Here is an 18,368-nt window from a genome sequence, read left to right as displayed (position 1 = left end):
AATCAGGGGCATAGAAAGGGAGTGGACTGACAATTCTCAGGGGGAAAGGGGTATTGGGGGTGCAGGAAGAGACTGGACAAATATCGTACACCTATGGATGAGGACAGTGGGGGAGGACACCGGGTGGGGTGGGAACTGGGTGGAGGGGAGCTATGGGGGAAAAGGAGGAACAACTGTAATAATCTGAACAATAAAGATTTAATAAAAAAAAAAGAAAGAAAGCCAAAGCAGTGTTTTACTGTTTCTAATAGCGATAAATTCTGATATTAAACATTCTATGAACCACGTTCCAAATAGAAATCACAAAGGATACAAAAGTTAATTAAATATAGCTCTTGCACTCAAGGGGCTCACCGAAATCCTTTGAGGGAAGGCAGAAATGTAAGTATCTGAAATATAAGATGGTAAATACTAAAATAGGAGAGAGCCTGCACAAAGACAGGAATGCCTGATTCTGTCTGGGAATTCCAGGGAAGGCTTCAGAAAGAATGTATTTCTTGTATTGAACCTTAGAGAATGAGGAAGACTTTACCATTATCACAGAGACTTCTATTGGGTAATGCTGCTCTAGGCTGTCTGGATTGTCTATAAGGATTCATAATAAAATGAGATCAATGGATAAATAAATTTATATGTAATAGTTCCGGAAATTCACAAGGTACAGTAGCATAATAAAGATGGTGAAGAGACCTGCAGTAAAAGGGATGTGGTTCTACTTTAAGTCCAGTGTTTCCTATATTGATTTGATTACTGAAACTTCTTTTTCAAAGATTATCTCATTTATAAATTATGTGACCTAATTCTACATGTTACAGAAAAAAAAAATGACTTACAGTTTGGGAAATACTGCTGTGGCAGTTAGGATCCAGGGATGGCATTTAGGCAGGATGATGTGATCAGACCGCCTTGGCAGCAATAAGATTGAAAGCAATACAAAAAGATGGCATGCTCAAGTTCTAGTCTAAGAAGACAGTCATGGGAAGAGAGAAGAAAAATAGACCCTGCAGCACGTTAGGAGATAGAACAGAGAGAATATGAGTAATTGGATGTGGAGGGTCAAGCCCAGTAGGTCAACTAGTTTTCCAACATGTGCTCTGGAGCTGTGGGAGCACATCTAACAAAGAATAACAGAAGGCTAACAGGAACACATGGGACATGTGGAATTTCACAAGCCTGTGGTATATCCAGAAGAAACAAATAGAAAAACATGGCCTATAACTGAGGAGAGTAGTCTAATCTAAGATAAACATGTTGGAGTCTTCAAGATATAGCTAATAGTTAAAGTTATGGAAATGAATCAATTACCTAACAAAACAGTGTCAAATGAGCGTAGAAGAGGGCCAAGTTGAATCCTAGATTTAGGGGAGGGGAGCAGATAAAATAAGCAGGAGATTGAAAACAGACCTTCAAAGAGTTATCAGGAAAATCAGAATGTTGTGACCCAGAATCCAAAGGAAGAGAGAACTTTCAAAAAGATATATGGTCAATATTCTTTGAATGCCACAGAGAGGTCATGAAAAAAAAAACTCACATTGAGCTCATTATTCTTTGAATGCCACAGAGAGGTCATGAAAAAAAAAAAAACTCACATTGAGCTCATATGGTTTAGTAACAAAATGGTCCAGGTGGCATGAGCAAGAGTAGTGTCTGCATACCTAACATTACCATTATCAGATAGATTGGAGTGTACACGAGACTTGAATGGTAGATGAGGTGGTAGGAACAGTGGGTATAAAAAGCTCTCAGAATTTGCCTGTCTGAAGAACAATAGAACAACTGCTAGAGAGGAAAACATAAAACTAGCTTTAGGAAATGAAAGGGACAATTTAAATCAATACATAGACATTTATTGAGTGTCAGCTATAGTATATCCCACATTCAAAGGCTGTTAAATCACGTTGTTTATCCATATCTTCAGAAAAAAATCACTTCTACTGTCGTGGTAAACAACCTGCTTCCCTATTTATAATGGTCTGGCCCTCTAGCAACTTCAGCGTGAAATTATAGCTAATTTGCCTACAAACGTCAGGTGGTCATAATAATCTGGCCACTCAGTGTATATTTAAGCACTGTGCTAGACACTGAGTCTTAGAGAGATAGTAAAAATTCTCCATCTTGCCTTCAAGAAGCGCAGCATGTACCAGGTTAAAGAAATCATAAAGGCATGATTTGATCTTAATTCATTTATGTAAATGTTGGTAAAAATAACTACCATATTTTCCATAGCGCCATGATCCATAAAGAATTAGCTCATTTACAAATTATATGACCTAATTCTACATGTTACAGAAGAAATGATTTACAGATAGCAGTTTGGGAAATACTTAGAATCTTTCAACTTCTTGATGGAAAGTGGTGTTAGAATTTAAGACACTATAATAATCTATTCAGTAACAGATATTTGTGCTGTCGGTGAACAAAGACATGGTAACTGAAGACAGCTTCTTCCAGGTAGTGAGAGGGATTTGAGTAAGGCCAAACGTTTGTCATTGGGCAGGACAGAAGAGAGACAAGAGTAGGAAGAGTGGGTGCAAATTCCAAACCCAAAGAACAAGAAAAGGAGCACACATGAGAAATGAGGTCAAGAATCATGAACCCACAAATAAATGGCATAAAGTATAAACTCACCATCTCAGGCTTGTGGGTGAGATTTATGTCAGGAACAGTCATCAAGATGGGCCCAAATGTCCCTCAAGAAACACAGATGCATCAAGACACAGACACACAGACACGACAACAAACACTGGCACACGTCAGCCAGTCAATATATAAGTTAACCGGTGTTCTATGTACTGGTTGTTGGTGTTCTAAGAAACTTTAAAAAGAGCAATGTGTTTAATGTAGACACATTAAATATATCGGTTTAATATACTCTTTCTTGTTTTCTTCATTAGATCCCCTCAGCAGAGTGTGTTTAAGACCAAAAAATGTAACTGATTCATTGAGCACCTACATTAATGCTAATTATATCAGGGTAAGTAAATAAATATCATTTCTTTCTGATGAGCATGTCAACTTACTATTTGGACTTTGAGGTTATATTTTTTTCCTTAGAATAGGTTACTTTTAACTTAACTTGGTTAGAGCAAGTTCTTTGTTGTTGTTTGCTTAGTCATAACCAACATTGGTAGCCGGTATTTTACAGTGAGTCCTCCTTTCCTGGCTGGGGTGCTCTGGTGAGGACGAAGCATTTTGACGGGCAACACCGTGCACCATGCTTGACTTGCTGGGAGAACAGCCATGTGGGTTGTGCTGCTGGGATCAATTAAGCCACAGAAATTTGTGTTGCTTTTGGACGAGCAGAGCCATTTTGTTCTGAGATATTTTACCTAAATTTTCAGCGCACGGCATGCACTTCAGAGCCAATCTTTTGTACCTTTACTCACACTAGGGCTACGGCGGCAGAGAGAAAGCGTTCATCGCCACGCAGGGCCCCATGATCAACACCGTGAATGATTTCTGGCAGATGGTTTGGCAGGAAGATAGCCCTGTGATTGTTATGATCACAAAACTCAAAGAAAAAAATGAGGTATGACCTTTACCCAAGTACTAAATGTTATATATTTTCTGTTGCTATAGAAGACATATTGTATAAGAAAAATTGTCATGTACTTAATAATGGATTTAAGATGGCCACTTTAAGACATTTAAATAATAGGTCACTTTATGCTTCCCAGATAAATCAATATATATTGGATACACAATTCTCCTATGTATCCACATGTCTCAGTAAGGAAAAGATAGACCAGGAATTATCACCCTGATTTATAGGCAATGAAATAAAAAATTATTCATTTGTATAGCAAGTAATTTTTGCACCTACTATGTGGCAAATACTATTTTAGTTGTTGGAAATATATTAGTAAGCAAAACACACAAAGATTTATGCTCTTGGTAGATTTTAACTCTCTTGGAGTTGGCAGAGAAGACCGACAAAAACAATAAACATAATACGTTTATTAAAATATTAGAAGGGCCTGGCCGGTGTGGCTCAGTGGATAGAGCTTCATCCTGCAGACTGAAGGGTCCCAGGTTCAATTCTGAACGGCACACAAAGATTTATGCTCTTGGTAGATTTTAACTCTCTTGGAGTTGGCAGAGAAGACCGACAAAAACAATAAACATAATACGTTTATTAAAATATTAGAAGGGCCTGGCCGGTGTGGCTCAGTGGATAGAGCTTCATCCTGCAGACTGAAGGGTCCCAGGTTCAATTCTGGTCAACGGCACATGCCTGGGTTGCAGGCTCAATCCCCAGTGTGGGGTGTGCAGGAGGCAGCCAATCGATTCTCTCTCATCGTTGATATTTCTATCTCTCCCTTTCCCTTCCTCTCTGAAATCGATAAAAAATAAAAGAAAATATATTAGAAGGGATAAATCCTATAGAAAAAGGTAGCGTGGGTGTGCTGGGCTGTAGGGAGGGGCTGAGAAGTAAGGATAAGCTGCAGTGTTATATAGTGGATGAGCCTCACTAAGAAAGTTAGATTTGAAGGAAGTTATAAAATCCAAGCAACTTACTCAAGATGTTTATAAAAAGAAGTCCAAAATTAGATTCTGTTTCCATACTAGTCATCTTTTCTAAGGATCTAACTTATGGACAAGAATACTCATTCTGTACTTTGTATCATAAAAATAAAATTGTGTTTCTCTCTCCTTGTCCCCCACATAGACAACAGGGTGGTGAAGACCTGAGGGTGGGGGTACGGGTTGGGCAGAGAAGGGTAAAGGGGGAGAAATGGGAGACATCTGTAATACTATCAACAATCTATAATAATAAAAGTGTAATATGCTAATTAGACCGGACATCCTTCCAGGACGAAGCCAGGGCTGCAGCCACTGCAGCTGTGAGGGAGGGATCCAGGCAGCTGCCTGTGGTTGCGAGGGAGTATCAAGGTAGCTGCAGCTGCAAAGGCCTGCTCTTGCACGAATTTCATGCATCGGGCCTCCAATAATAATAATAAAGTAAAATTGTGTAATTCCCAAAAGGTGCTGGCCTAGGCACTACTTACATTTTAGGGCATTTTGTCATCCTGTTGGCATGGTTTACAGTCTGATTTTAGTCAGCTTTTGTTTTTGTTTTCTTGTCAAAATTACTACAACAGGGCTTTCCCAGGATAATAAGAATTTAAGAATACTGAATTTCCCCTTATACCCCTTTGATAACTTGCAACCCTGAGTATAATATAATCCAACTGCTAATCAAGAAAATCCAGGCTCACAACACCAATTTATAAGTTTTTTAGGCCTTTAGTGAGGTAACGGATGCCTTTTCGATTTCCGTAAGCATGGGTGACAATTATGACTTTGTGTCTTCTTTCAATCAGGCACTGAGAGAGCTGGTAAATGTGGCTTTCCACGCCTCCCATATTTGGGTAGAAAAAGTCCGACACCATGCATATGTTATGAGTAGGAGTTCTACATGTGAAAAGACGTTCAGGGCTAACAGGGTAGAACGCCGCTGAGGGACCATGGCGGCGCCCACCTCCTCCTCGATAGGCCATGCTGAGACAGTTTAGGCATTAGTCCTTTACAGCAACCCCGTTAAGATGTCATTGAATACCTGGAGCTGGAGCTGTCTTTTTGAGAGCAGTTTTTTCAAGTGCCACGGGTAGCACATGCTGCAGACATCCACTTTTCTCCTCCTGTACTCAAGGATGGTGATAATCAAACTACTCGCTTCATGTCAAACTTTCTTTCAGTTACATGGGCCTTTCTGCCACGAGTGTCCGTCCCTTCAGTTTGGAGTCGGCGAGTCCTATCTAAGTTTTTTAAAGTTTATTGTTTTTTTTCCATTTTTGCTACAATAGATGAAGGATTTTTTTTCTGAAATTTATTTTGGAAAAATATATATATATTTGGCCAGGAGATGAAGGTATATACTTAATTAACTATATGGTTTACTAAATAAATGCATTTCTATGAATTTTATATGAAAGCCTGAGGTGGCATAATAAAAATGACCCATAACATTCTCAGCAGTTTCACCCACTCTCAATCTATCAAACATATTAAGCCACTAACAATTCCTGCACGGTTGTTTAATATTCATGACATTTTGCCTTCATGATAGGAAAATATTCTTCAAAGTTAAAAGTGTATATACATCCATGGAACTTAGATAATATGGCAGACAAGATAACCTGAAAAACCTTCCATTACAAAACCAGTTATACTGGGTAAAATATGAAATAACAGGTACAGCAGAGCTTGAAAAAAATAATGTGAAGGAAATCCCAGCAATTAAAAACAGAATAAAAGGCATAAAACCAGAGAATTACAGGTTACTTGTGTTTTAATGACAACACAAGAAATGGAGACCACGCCTGTGGCTCACAGAAGCCAGGAGTTAGAACTAAGACTTTCCATAAAGGGAGCACCTGCAAGGGCTGGGCCTTTAGTGAAAAGGTGAACCAGGAAAATAAACCCGCCTACCAAAATAGGACTATAGCAGGAAATTAATCTATCTTAGTCCAGGCTTCTCTTGGGATAAATTAAAAGGTTCTCTTGAGTATTCAGAATTCAAAGCCAGGAAATGCCAAGTGGAGTAATTTATATAAAAAGTAATACTGGGTTGGTAAGGCTCTGTGGCACTTAACAGAAACAAAGGCAAAACCTTTTTGGATGCATACACTCTCAGCATCTAGTTCACAGGATTTCCACAGAAAAAGCCATAAGTCAACATTGTGAGACACACAAGTTTACTTGTTTACACAAGTAAAACAATATAAGGAAAATCAGAAGAAGCAACAACTAATAGAAATAGACCCACCAAAAAATTGAATAATAGAAGCTATACAGTATAAGCTATATTGTTGTAATTAAGCGCACAAATTATAAAATAATAAACTCAAATGAAAAGAGAAAGTTACAATTTAAAAAGACTAGGGAGAATTTTAAACCAAAGAGTCCTAGACATAATTACTATATAGACACTATTATGAAAAAAGAAAAATCTCATTAAACAGTAGGCTAGACACAGCTGAACAATTACTGGATTAAAAAAGAGAGAGCTAAGGAAATTATCTAGAAACTTGAAATGACCAAAAATATGAAAGAGAGTTTATTTTACAGAAAGGGTAATATTTAAATGGCCAACATATGTCTTATAGAGAAGAAATGGGAGAATATAAAACAAGAAGTAATATTTGAAGAAATAATGGTCATGGATTTTCTAAAACAAATGAAAGATGTGAGCTCTCACATTTGAAAAGCACAATAAACCCTAGGCTGGATACCTCAAAATAAATCTGCAACTAGACACCTGAATGGAGATGATATTAACAACCAGAGTAACTGACAAATGGCTTCTCAATAGCAACAATAGAAACCAAAAATCAGTTGAATGATACCTACAGAGGGATGAAAGCAAACAATATGGAACTTCTAGCAACATTTCCTAGATCTGAGTAGAATGCATTACCCCTGCCCACTTTGTTTTGGAATATAATTTTCTCAATACTTTGTTTGCTCAAAGCACATTCATACCCTTACTAATTCTATATCCTCTTTGATTAAAAATAAAACCATATAGTATGAACATTGGAAAAAGCACTGAGCATTTCAATCCTCAAATCCTATGATGTATTTGTTCACTTGCATAGAAAGGGTAAGAAATGTCTTTAGTGCTTTAACTTCTTCTTGAACCAGGGTTTCTTTCATCAGGATAGAAGCAGCTAAGATTGTTGGTTAGTCAGAAAGCATTCCCTAGAAGCTAACATGTGACATATTTTAAAGGTGCCTAGTAAGGATGAGACTTGGAGAATATGCCAACGCTTCAATTCTTCTCCTTTGTCACCAAGACCAAGGTTGGCATTCTAACAGAAGGGCTGCATGAGATGAATCTGCATTTCAATATGAGGCTGAGTTGGTTCACTGGTGATGCTCAGGACTTTCTATTCTGTGTCTGGAAAGGAAGAGAACACCTCTTGTTCTTTATTTTTCAACCTTCTCACAGTTGGAGCTACCCCTCGGTACCACTCTCAGAATTCACGTTCTTCATAGGGAAAGCGAAGTGGATCTGTTGAAAGCTAGATTTTAAAAATAATAGTAATGATCACACTAAAGGGTGATTGAGGTTTTTATTTTTCTCTTTGACTAAATGTAGAAATTGGAAAAGTATTATTTTGTTTTCTTACCATTTTTAGCCTCTTCTCTTTTTAAATGTCTGGGATATATCTTCTGGAAATATCGAAGTTAAATATATCATGCTTTCTATGTGTGATTTTCTATGTGGATTGCCCTCTGCCAGTCATAATCCCAAATATTGCCGCAAAAATTCTTTTTCATTGTTGGTTATTCATTAAATTAAAATAAAATTCCTTTCCATCCAGACTCTCTGAAGATGTAAATATATTACGATAGAGGAAACTCTTGATGTTTTACAGATCAAAATGATACTGAGAAGTCTGGCTCAGAAGAAAAATGCAGCAGACTTTACACTCCCAGGAAAGTGCTGTTTACCAAAAATGTGCCAACTTTCAATTGTGTTAAGCGTCATTGTTTAGAATAGACAAAAATCATTTCCTCCCAAAAAAATGAAGGTGGAGTTATCTTTAGAAATTCCCAGGCTTTATGTTTTCATGAACCTTTATACTTTTTAAATAAATAAATGAAGAATTTCCAGCTCTTATTTAATAATACCAATATTCTTATAGTTTTTTAATAAAATGAATATAAACAAAAACTTCCAAAATAAAGCTGAAAAGTTAGTTATATTTCATGAAAGAGAAGAGATGGTATGGCTGGTAAATTTCAGTTCCTTCCTTTAGATAAATTGCAAGAAGAAGGGAATTCCTCCTGCAAGAAAGAGAACATTAAAAACACAGTGTTCAAACTCTTTTAAACGTGAATTATTACAAAGCTGGAATTGGTTCAGTCCAAAAATGGGAATAACATTTGCAAATTTCCAGAATCTTTAGACCACCTCAGGGAGTCACTTGATGCCCCTCTCATCCCTTTCTAAGAAAGATAGGAAGTAGCTGTAAATTATCATTTTACATATACTGTAGAAGATATTTTCTACTGACTACAATTTATTAAAAGTATGTGCTAAGTACAGTTCATACATTAATCCAATTATTTTCACTCTTAACTCTACAAAGTCGGTTTTGTTAGCCCTCTATAATGGATGAGAAATGAGATGCTCAGAGAGGGTACGCCATTTGCCTAAAGCCTCAAAGTTAGTGAGTGACGGAGGCCAAATTTTAATCCAGGTTTATTTGATTCCAAAGCTCATGCACTCAATTATTGCCCCAGCATAACGGGCCAAACACTGATGCAAGACATTAGAGAGCAAGCAACCCACGATTGGCCTCAGAGAGCAGTAAAGTACCACATTTATCTCTCATAAAGTGAAGGAATTACTTGGTGATTTGGCCTAACATAATACTTCTCTCAAGTATACACAGCTGTATTCTTTCTCTATAGTGTTTACATGCGTCTTTCATGTGAGCTATGTGACTTGACTTATAAATTTCATTTATCCCATTGATTGACCTCGTCAGCACTCTGCAAAGTTTAATCTCAAAAAGTCATATAAAAATCATATTCTATTTTCCCTTCTTTCACTCCCTTCCTTTGTCTCTCTGATAAAATTATAGAAAAGATGAATTTTCATTACATTTCTTTGTCCAAATAGTTCATACAAAGCCTTACAGCTTTTTAATAGAGTCCTGATGAGTGAGTAGGTACCCACAGGAAACAATGCACGCAGCGCACTGGCACGCAAAGGCAGACAGGGGGCCACACAGCCTGCCTGGGTCTGGCAGTTTGGTATGGCTTGAGCATAGCATAGTAGGGCGTGAAGGGAGATGAGACTGGAATGCTAAGTTGTGCCAAAAAATATAGAACTATACTAAAAACAAAACAAAACTTTTGGCTTCATTATATAGGCAGCAGAGAGCCACTAAAGATGTTTCGAAATGGAGTGACATGATGTAATTTGTATATTAGGAATATAATTGGTGGCAGGATACAGGATTCGTGAATTTTCATTACATTTCTTTGTCCAAATAGTTCATACAAAGCCTTACAGCTTTTTAATAGAGTCCTGATGAGTGAGTAGGTGCCCACAGGAAACAATGCAGGCAGCTCACTGTCACGCAAAGACAGACTGGGGGCCACACAGCCTGCCTGGGTCCGGCATTTTGGTGTGGCTTGAGCGTAGCATAGTAGAGCGTGAAGGGAGATGAGACTGGAATGTTAAGTTGTGCCAAAAAATATAGAACTATACAAAAAACAAAACAAAACTTTTGTCTTCATTATATAGGCAGCAGAGAGCCACTAAAGATGTTTCGAAATGGAGTGACATGATGTAATTTGTATATTAGGAATATAATTGGTGGCAGGATACAGGATTCGGATTTGAGAAAAGCAAGAGGAAGCATGGAAATAGGTTAGAAGTTGTAGTAACAGTCCAGGTAACAGGTAGTGAGGTGCAGAATTAAGGCAATGGAAGAGTGGACTGAGAAAAGGGGACAGATTTGAAAGTTGTTCCAGCGATAGAAGACACTGTATTTAGTTTCTGGTGGAATGGGAGGGAATCAGAGAGAGTTTGATTCAGGATGTCTGGCTGGGAGACTGACTGGAGGAGGATGTCATGAACCTAGATGGGCAGCAAGGGAAGATTTGTGAGAGAAGAAAGTGAGTTCCATTTTTCATCTAAGTTTGAAGACTCCTGGAGACCTTTGGATGGGTAAGTCTACTAAGTGTCTAGAAATAACGTCTAGAGCCTGAGACAAATGTGCAGATAAGAGATAGAGATTGGATAAGTTGAATTTATAAAGTAATATTTGCTCAGAGGGTCCACCCTTTTTTTTAATGATGTTTACTTTGAATTTATATTAGTTCACACAAACACTCCATCCATGCTTTTGTTCCGGCCCTCCGGTCCAGTTTAAGAACCCATTGTGGCCCTCGAGTCAAAAAGTTTGCCCACCCCTGGTCTAGAGCCTGAGACAAATGTGCAGTTAAGAGATAGAGATTGGACAAGTTGAATTTATAAAGTAATATTTGCTCAGAGGGTCCTAGCCCCCAAAGGAATTTTCCAAAAGACCCCTAGCAAAACATCTGGGTTTCAGTTTCCTCTGTTGTAAAAAGATATCCTATATAAATAAAAAGATAATATGTAAATGGTTGTCACACCCTCACGCCATCATGCTGTAAAGGCTTAGGCACTCAACACTGGGGAGAGAGGAATGGCGACCAGCCAGGCTGCGGCCCGGGAGAGGGATACGCCATCCGCCCCACAGTTCTGGGCACCAACAGCTGCATCTGCACCTGCAGCTGCAGCCCAGGAGAGGAGACAAGCTGCCCGCCTCGAGGTCCCAGGCTCCTGTGTCTATGGCCCTGGCAAAGCTGCCCGCCCACAGTTCCCTGCAGCTGCTGCCAGTCTGGGCAAAGCTGGCCTGGGTCCTGGGTGTCTGTGGCCAGCCAGAGGGAGGGAAGCCCATGTCCTGGGTGCCTGCAACCAGCCAGAGGAGGGAATCCTGGGTCCTGGGTGCAGGATGAGGCAGAAGTGGTTAGGGGCAATCAGGCCAGCAGGGGAGCAGTTAGGGGCGATCAGGCAGGCAGGCAGAGGTGGTTAGGGGTTATCAGGCAGGCAGGCAGGCAAGTGGTTAGGAGCCAGTAGTCCCGGATTGCGAGATGCTGTCAGACATCCTCCGAGGGGTCTTGGATTGGAGAGGATACAGACCCCCCCATGCACAAATTTCATGTACCAGGTCTCTAGTAGTAATAATAATAATAATAATAATAATAGTAATAATAATAATACTTGCTACTTGCTCTACCTAACTCAAATGATTCTGAAAGGGATTGAATGATCTCTTAGTGAAGGTACTTTTAATATTAAATTGCTATACTATGCTAGTAATATTCATTTGGAAAACCAAGAAAAAGACTAACTACAGTGTAAAAACAGTAGACAATCTGACCCATTCTATCCCTCTCATATGAAAATGTACCCAAATGAAACAGCCCATCTTCTTTTTATTTAATTAGAGCCACTCTCTATCAGTGATGGCAAACCTTTTGAGCTTGGCGTGTCAGCATTTTGAAAAACCCTAACTTAACTCTGGTGCCGTGTCACATATAGAAATTTTTTGATATTTGCAACCATAGTAAAACAAAGATTTATATTTTTGATATTTATTTTATATATTTAAATGCCATTTAACAAAGAAAAATCAACCAAAAAAATGAGTTCGCGTGTCACCTCTGACACACGTGTCATAGGTTCGCCATCACTGCTCTATATGATGATACAGGACTTTAGCTCATAGAGCAAAATCTCTTTGATTTTTAAATGCATAGAATTTAAGAAGAAAGTAAATTTTTAAAAAGATTTTTCCCAGGCAACTAAACAACTAGCTGGACTTTCTTCTTTATACCCAAATAGCTCTACCATGGTGGGGGCAAGAGGGAAGGTCAAAGAAAGAAAAGATTATAAAATTATGAGTTTGCATTGCATCCTGCTTTGGCTATGAACCACTAATTATGAAGAACTGGTTGGTGTCCAGAATCTTTATAGTCAGGGTTTGCTAATTACTTGTTTGCACAAGGGATACACGATCCTCTGAAAACCTCTTTTTTCCCCTTTAAATCACGAATTCTTGGAATTAATAGATAATTTTACTGAAAGGATCAGACCAGTTAGCAGAAGAATAGTGGTGATTTGGGGTTATATTCTGCTAGGTAGCATGCTATTTTGAATTACCTACAATTACTGTACCTTCACAATATTATCTGTAAGAGAGCATTTTCCTTCCTTGCATTTTCTGCATCTATCATACCATTGTTAGCACCACAATGGGGAAACCCTAAAAAGCTGTTCATGAAAATAATTTAAACATGAACTTGTGCTCTTAGATACAACTACACTTGCAGAGCTCCCCCACCTCATATTCAAAAGCACCCACACTTATCTGGTCTCTTTTTCTACATTCTCCTAAAAGGGGGGGAAATGTGTTCAGTGTGTAAAAATAAGCTATTGTAGCTCAGAAAGGAGATGGGATGCTAATTAAGGGTTCTTTGAATGAACAAGTCATATTGCATTGTCTTCTGGGAGCTGGCTGCCAATTGCATTTTTGGTAAAGAGTCAAGAAAAACATTCAAGAGGGCCCCGGCAAGCTTGGGAGAGAAGCAAGTAGTACTTCCATTTATCAAGTAGGTGCACAAGCCTGTTCAAGTATTGTTGAGAGGCAGGGTGCAGCCTGGGAGCTCCTGCCTCCAAGCTTTTCCTGCCGGTTTTGAGAACCACCTTCCCGAAGAGGGGCCTGCCGCTCAGATCTGATGGTGGACAGTGCGGCATGTAAGCCATACTGCGGGACCCCTGAATGCTTCTTTCTTTTTCAAGACTTTTTTCCCAAGATTCTTTGTCTCTTCTTGGATTCATCCAGGAGGCAGGGGTTTTAAGATATACAATAGCTCAGGTCTTGCAGCGAAATAATTGATGCTCCTTTGAAAGACACCAGGCAAATTGGTTAGTATGATTATCTTTAACAAGCCAGGGAAATTTTAGGCATTTGACAACTCATAAATGAGGAGGGAAATAAATTGCTCTATTTTTGAAAGGTTTTTCCCCCCCTTAATGTTAATGTGATGTCAGCGAGAGTAAGCCTTTAGCCTGATTGCCTGACAGCCGTGGGTGTGGGGCAGCCTGTAAACAGGGGTGAAGTGATTTACTTGGTTTGGAAAGGGACCAGAATATAGAGGATGCAAATGTGTTTTTATTGTAACGGATCAGAGATACAGTGAGTCAACCAGGTGAAGGGCCTTTCTTCGTGACCCTATCTTTGGAATAATTAGTACTTAGCATGATAGGATCCAGGAGGTGTGTTTCTGATACTTGGCATGTCTTTTCCTTTAGTTCTGTAATTATGTGCTTCTTTTACTGCCGTGTTGAATTATAAGTTCTTAAGTTTTTCAAGTGTGATCATATTCCTTTGGCCTCTATGTGAAGAAACAAGTGTTTTGGACACTGAAAGGTCCGATGGCAGGCAACAAGTGAAGGAGTTTCCCTATAAATGTGCATGTGTGCTTGGAAGAAGATAAGTGCTATCTAAACAATACTTCTCAAGTTAACCCTGCCTCCCTGGCAACTGCAATAAACTTCAACTGTCACCCTTTACTTTCTTAATCACTAAAATATGTGCTAAAAATTTTAATTGGTCTTTTGCAGTTGGTTAAAAGACAAAATAATAAATGATACGTGTGCCTAAATCTAATTTCATAGTTTTCTTTTAATAATATAGCTTGGACATAATAATATAAAATTTAATGCCGGATATAATTCATAATTAATGATCACTTTCTATGGAAGCTATAAAGCCCAGTAATTATAAAATAGAACACTAGTAATAATAATCCTATATAATAAAAGGCTAATATGCAAATAGATTGAACGGTGGAACCATCGGTCACTGACCACCAGGGGGCAGATGCTCAATGCAGGAAATTCCCTCTGGTGGTCAGTGTGCTCCCACAGGGGAATCACCACTCAGCCAGAAGCCAGGCTCTCAGCTGGCGAGCGCAGCAGTGGTGGCAGGAGCCTCTCTTGCCTCCGTGGCAGCACTAAGGATGTCCGACTGATGGCTTAGGCCCTCTCTCTGCATAGAGCGGGCCTCAGCTGTCAGTCAGACATCCCCTGAGGGTTCCCGGAATGTGAGAGGGCGCAGGCTGAGCTGAGGGACTCCCCCGAGTGCCTGAATTTCGTGCACTGGGCCTCTAGTAAATAATAATAATAATAACAGCAACATGTTTTGAGTGCTTTTTATTTGCCTGGCTCGGTTCTAAGTGCTTTCCACAGAGTAAATCATGAAGTAACTGAGGCCAGAGAGATTGAGTATCTTGCTGATGGATTCACAGCAAATAATAAGTAGAACCAAAAGGCAAACCCAGGCTCTCTGGCCCAAAGCCTACACCTTAACCACAATATTAAATTGCCTTGTTTGTAATATGATTATTATTATGGTTATTAAACCTTTCAAAGAGCATCCATTATAAAAATATTTTAAAGTAATTTTGTTATACATCCATTGTAATGGACCCCATAGGTGAAATGACCATTGCTCCTGAAATATATACTCCCATACAGGCATTAATTGTCATTACCTCTGCCTCCCATACGAGAGGAACTTCACCCTGTGGTGTCTACCACATTGCAGATGCTCAGTAGACACTTCCACTCAATGAAGCAGGAAAATGTGACTTGCCTCAGTCATCATGAGAAAACATTTCTTTTATTTCTAGTCATTACATGATGAACTCGAATGTGTGGATATTAATTTCTCAATTCCTAATTAAGTTTTTAGTGTGTTCTTAATTTTTCTGTGGAGTTTTGGGAAATTCTACCTTTAGTTTTTGGTATGGGATTAGTAGCAATAGTGTTTGCCAAGAACATGCAACACTTGATACTTCATTTTAAAAAAAAACCCTTTTGAGATGTAATTTACATGCTGTAAAAATCACGTTTAATGTGTACAATTCAGTGGTTTAATACATTCACAGAATTGTAAAAATTGATACCTGATTTTTAAAAAACTAACTAAATAAGAAACTCTTGAGATGCTTGAATGAGAAGTACTCCAAGGCCAATGAATGTCATTAATACTTGCTGTTCTTCTTTCTCCTTCATCAGAAATGTGTGCTATACTGGCCTGAAAAGAGAGGAATTTATGGAAAAGTCGAGGTTCTGGTTATCAATGTAAATGAATGTGATAACTATACTGTTCGAAACCTCGTCTTAAAGGTAAGATTACATGGCTATAGCTATCTACAAAGTAGATGATACTAGAGCAGTGGTCGGCAAACTCATTAGTCAACAGAGCCAAATATCAACAGTACAACGATTGAAATTTTTTTTGAGAGCCAAATTTTTTAAACTTAAACTATATAGGTAGGTACATTGTTATTAACTTAATTAGGGTACTCCTAAGGCTTAAGAAGAGCCACACTCAAGGGGCCAAAGAGCCGCATGTGGCTCGAAAGCCACAGTTTGCCGACCAAGGTAGAGGGATAACATTTATACTTTGAAATTATTATCCTAATAAATGCTACAGATTTAATTTAAACCAATTAAATACTGTCAAGACGAAAGAGAAATTATAATCCTCCCCTCGTGTATTTCTTTGTTATCAGCTACAATTAAATATGGAATAATTAAATAAGTGTATATGAAGGAAATTTACTAAGTAGGATGTTATTATATAATTTGCATAAATAAGAGTTCTCTTGATTTAACCTTTTGAATGCCTTTAGCTAAAGGCTTGTTCTAGAGACTTTGCCATGATGTTTTTTAGTGTCACTTCGGCTTATGCAGCTCTAAGTAAGACCTGGAGACTCTGAGAGAGAAAATCTGTGCTTGTGGGTGGCTGTGGGAGGCAAGACGAGCCTAAAGTGTTGACGAGATCTTCTGCACTTGGAGTTACAGTAATTTATAGGAACTTTCCCCAGACCAGATTACATCATAGGAAAATTATCTATTTCTCTTACGGGCAGCAGATGCTGAGGAATGTTGCCATGGTATTGTTTCTGATTGCAGAGAACAATCCTCTCAAAGGTTTCAGTTCCACCTAGAGCCTCGCAGTCATCACAGAGAGACCAGGGGCAGGGCTGCTCTGGTGGTTTTTAATGAGAAGCTGGGGGTAGGAAGGCACCTACCAAAGCCTGTTTTTAAACCTATGTCCTAAGTGCCTAGTTCATGCCAGGACCCCACATGGACCCTCCCTCAAAGCAATTCTAATCTAGTGACCCCTGAAGCCTCTTTATTACTGGAATTTCTCACTGCTGTTACAAAACGAAATTTGGGATGAGTGTAGAAGTATTACAGTGATTGCATGTAAAAGTGTGCTTTTAGATTGGTTAATATGTTTCCAGTAACATGTCAGGAAAGTTCAAAGAGCAGGAAGCACGCTATATCCCAATTCTTTCTTGGCTACCTTTTCATCTACCATTGGGTTCATTATAGTAAATTACAAACATAGATTTAGCTTATGTTACATATCACTTTCTATACTAAATATATATATTTTCATTTCTTTTTCTGCTTTATTTTCTTTTTTAAAATTTTTAATTAAATTTATTGGGGTGACATGGGTTAATAAAATTATATAGGTTTCACATGTACATCATATGTGTATCATTGTGTATCATTTAATAGAGGCAAGACTGTCAAACTTTGATATCAGGACATTTACAGTAAAGTTTTCTCAAGGTGAAGGGTTGTTCTTCAAAAATCACCTAGAGCCCTGGCTGGTGTTGCTTACAGGTTACAACATCAGCCTGAACATGGAAGGGTCTCAGGTTCGATACCTGGCCTAGTTGGGGTGCATGCAGAAGCAACCAATCGATGTGTCTCTCTTATATTGATGTTTCTCTCTATTTCTCACTCTCTCTCTCTTTCTCCCTCCCTTCTTCCCTTCCATTCTCTTTAAAAATCAATGGAAAAAATATCCTCGGGTGAGGATTAACACACACACACACACACACACACACACACACACACACAATTTACCACCTAGAAATAAGTTGACAGCAAGATGGGAATGAGAGAAGGCATGCAGTATTGTGGTTTGGATGACTTTTAGTTACAAAAGTAAATGAGGCACTTGGTGGCTGTTGCTATTTTCAGCAAGGAAGTCACACCCAACATGTGAAGCATTACTGGTACACCTCGTGGCCTGATCACAAGACTCCAGACAGTGCTCAGCCCCTTCTACAACTCATGCTGGATGTAGAAGAAGACAGACTTGCTTCTGCAGGCCGAGGGCCTGTGGTTGTCCACTGCAGGTAAGGCACGAACTTTCCTTTCCGCCTAAGCAAACAGGCCATCCTTTGTAAAGTCATAGAGTAGATAGAAGTTGGGTTTTCCTTCTTAGTTGTGACTTTGTCAGTAAGTTAAATATTTATTGAAATTGGTTGACTTCCTCATATTTGAGTCTTGATCAAGATGATGTTTACAGTGACAATATAAGGGCATTTTTCAGCAAGCAATTATACAGTGGAAGAAATATCATGTCTGAATAAATGGCTCAGGAAATTGGCCAATTCAGTCCTCTTTCTACCTTGAAACTTATTTTGATTCATTTCATTTCATCAGTATAATATACACTAGGAATTAACTATTAGTGGCTTTTTTTGTTGTTTCAAAATGGCACCTGAACTATACTTGAATTTTATCTTGGTAACATGTATTATTATTTCACATTTAGTCAGTCAACTATTTTAAAAGTTAGTTCATGAAAAACAGATGGAAATAAATTATTAAATGGTACATGGTCAAGAGGTAGTTCCCCAAAAGGAAAACAAGCCCAGCTGCTGTGGCTCAGAAGTTGAGCGATGACCTATGAACCAGAGGGTCCCTGGTTCAA

General features: G+C 38.7%; 1 protein-coding gene across 1 annotated transcript in view; it reads left to right on the top strand.

The window, feature by feature from the left end:
• PTPRR (protein tyrosine phosphatase, receptor type, R) overlaps positions 1-18,368 on the top strand; it is a 96,058-nt gene that overhangs the window by 57,318 nt on the left and 20,372 nt on the right. Inside the window, exons 4-7 of the mRNA XM_014539594.1 lie at positions 2,895-2,974; positions 3,392-3,529; positions 15,638-15,748; positions 17,630-17,787. Of these exons, the coding sequence (XP_014395080.1) occupies positions 2,895-2,974; positions 3,392-3,529; positions 15,638-15,748; positions 17,630-17,787 (487 nt within the window). The remainder of the gene's footprint in view (positions 1-2,894; positions 2,975-3,391; positions 3,530-15,637; positions 15,749-17,629; positions 17,788-18,368) is intronic.

The sequence above is a fragment of the Myotis brandtii genome, unplaced genomic scaffold (assembly GCF_000412655.1).
Source record: "Myotis brandtii unplaced genomic scaffold, ASM41265v1 scaffold2204, whole genome shotgun sequence".
NCBI lineage: Eukaryota > Metazoa > Chordata > Mammalia > Chiroptera > Vespertilionidae > Myotis > Myotis brandtii.
Note: the sequence above shows the minus strand (reverse complement) of the source record. Positions and strands in the feature narration are given on the sequence as shown.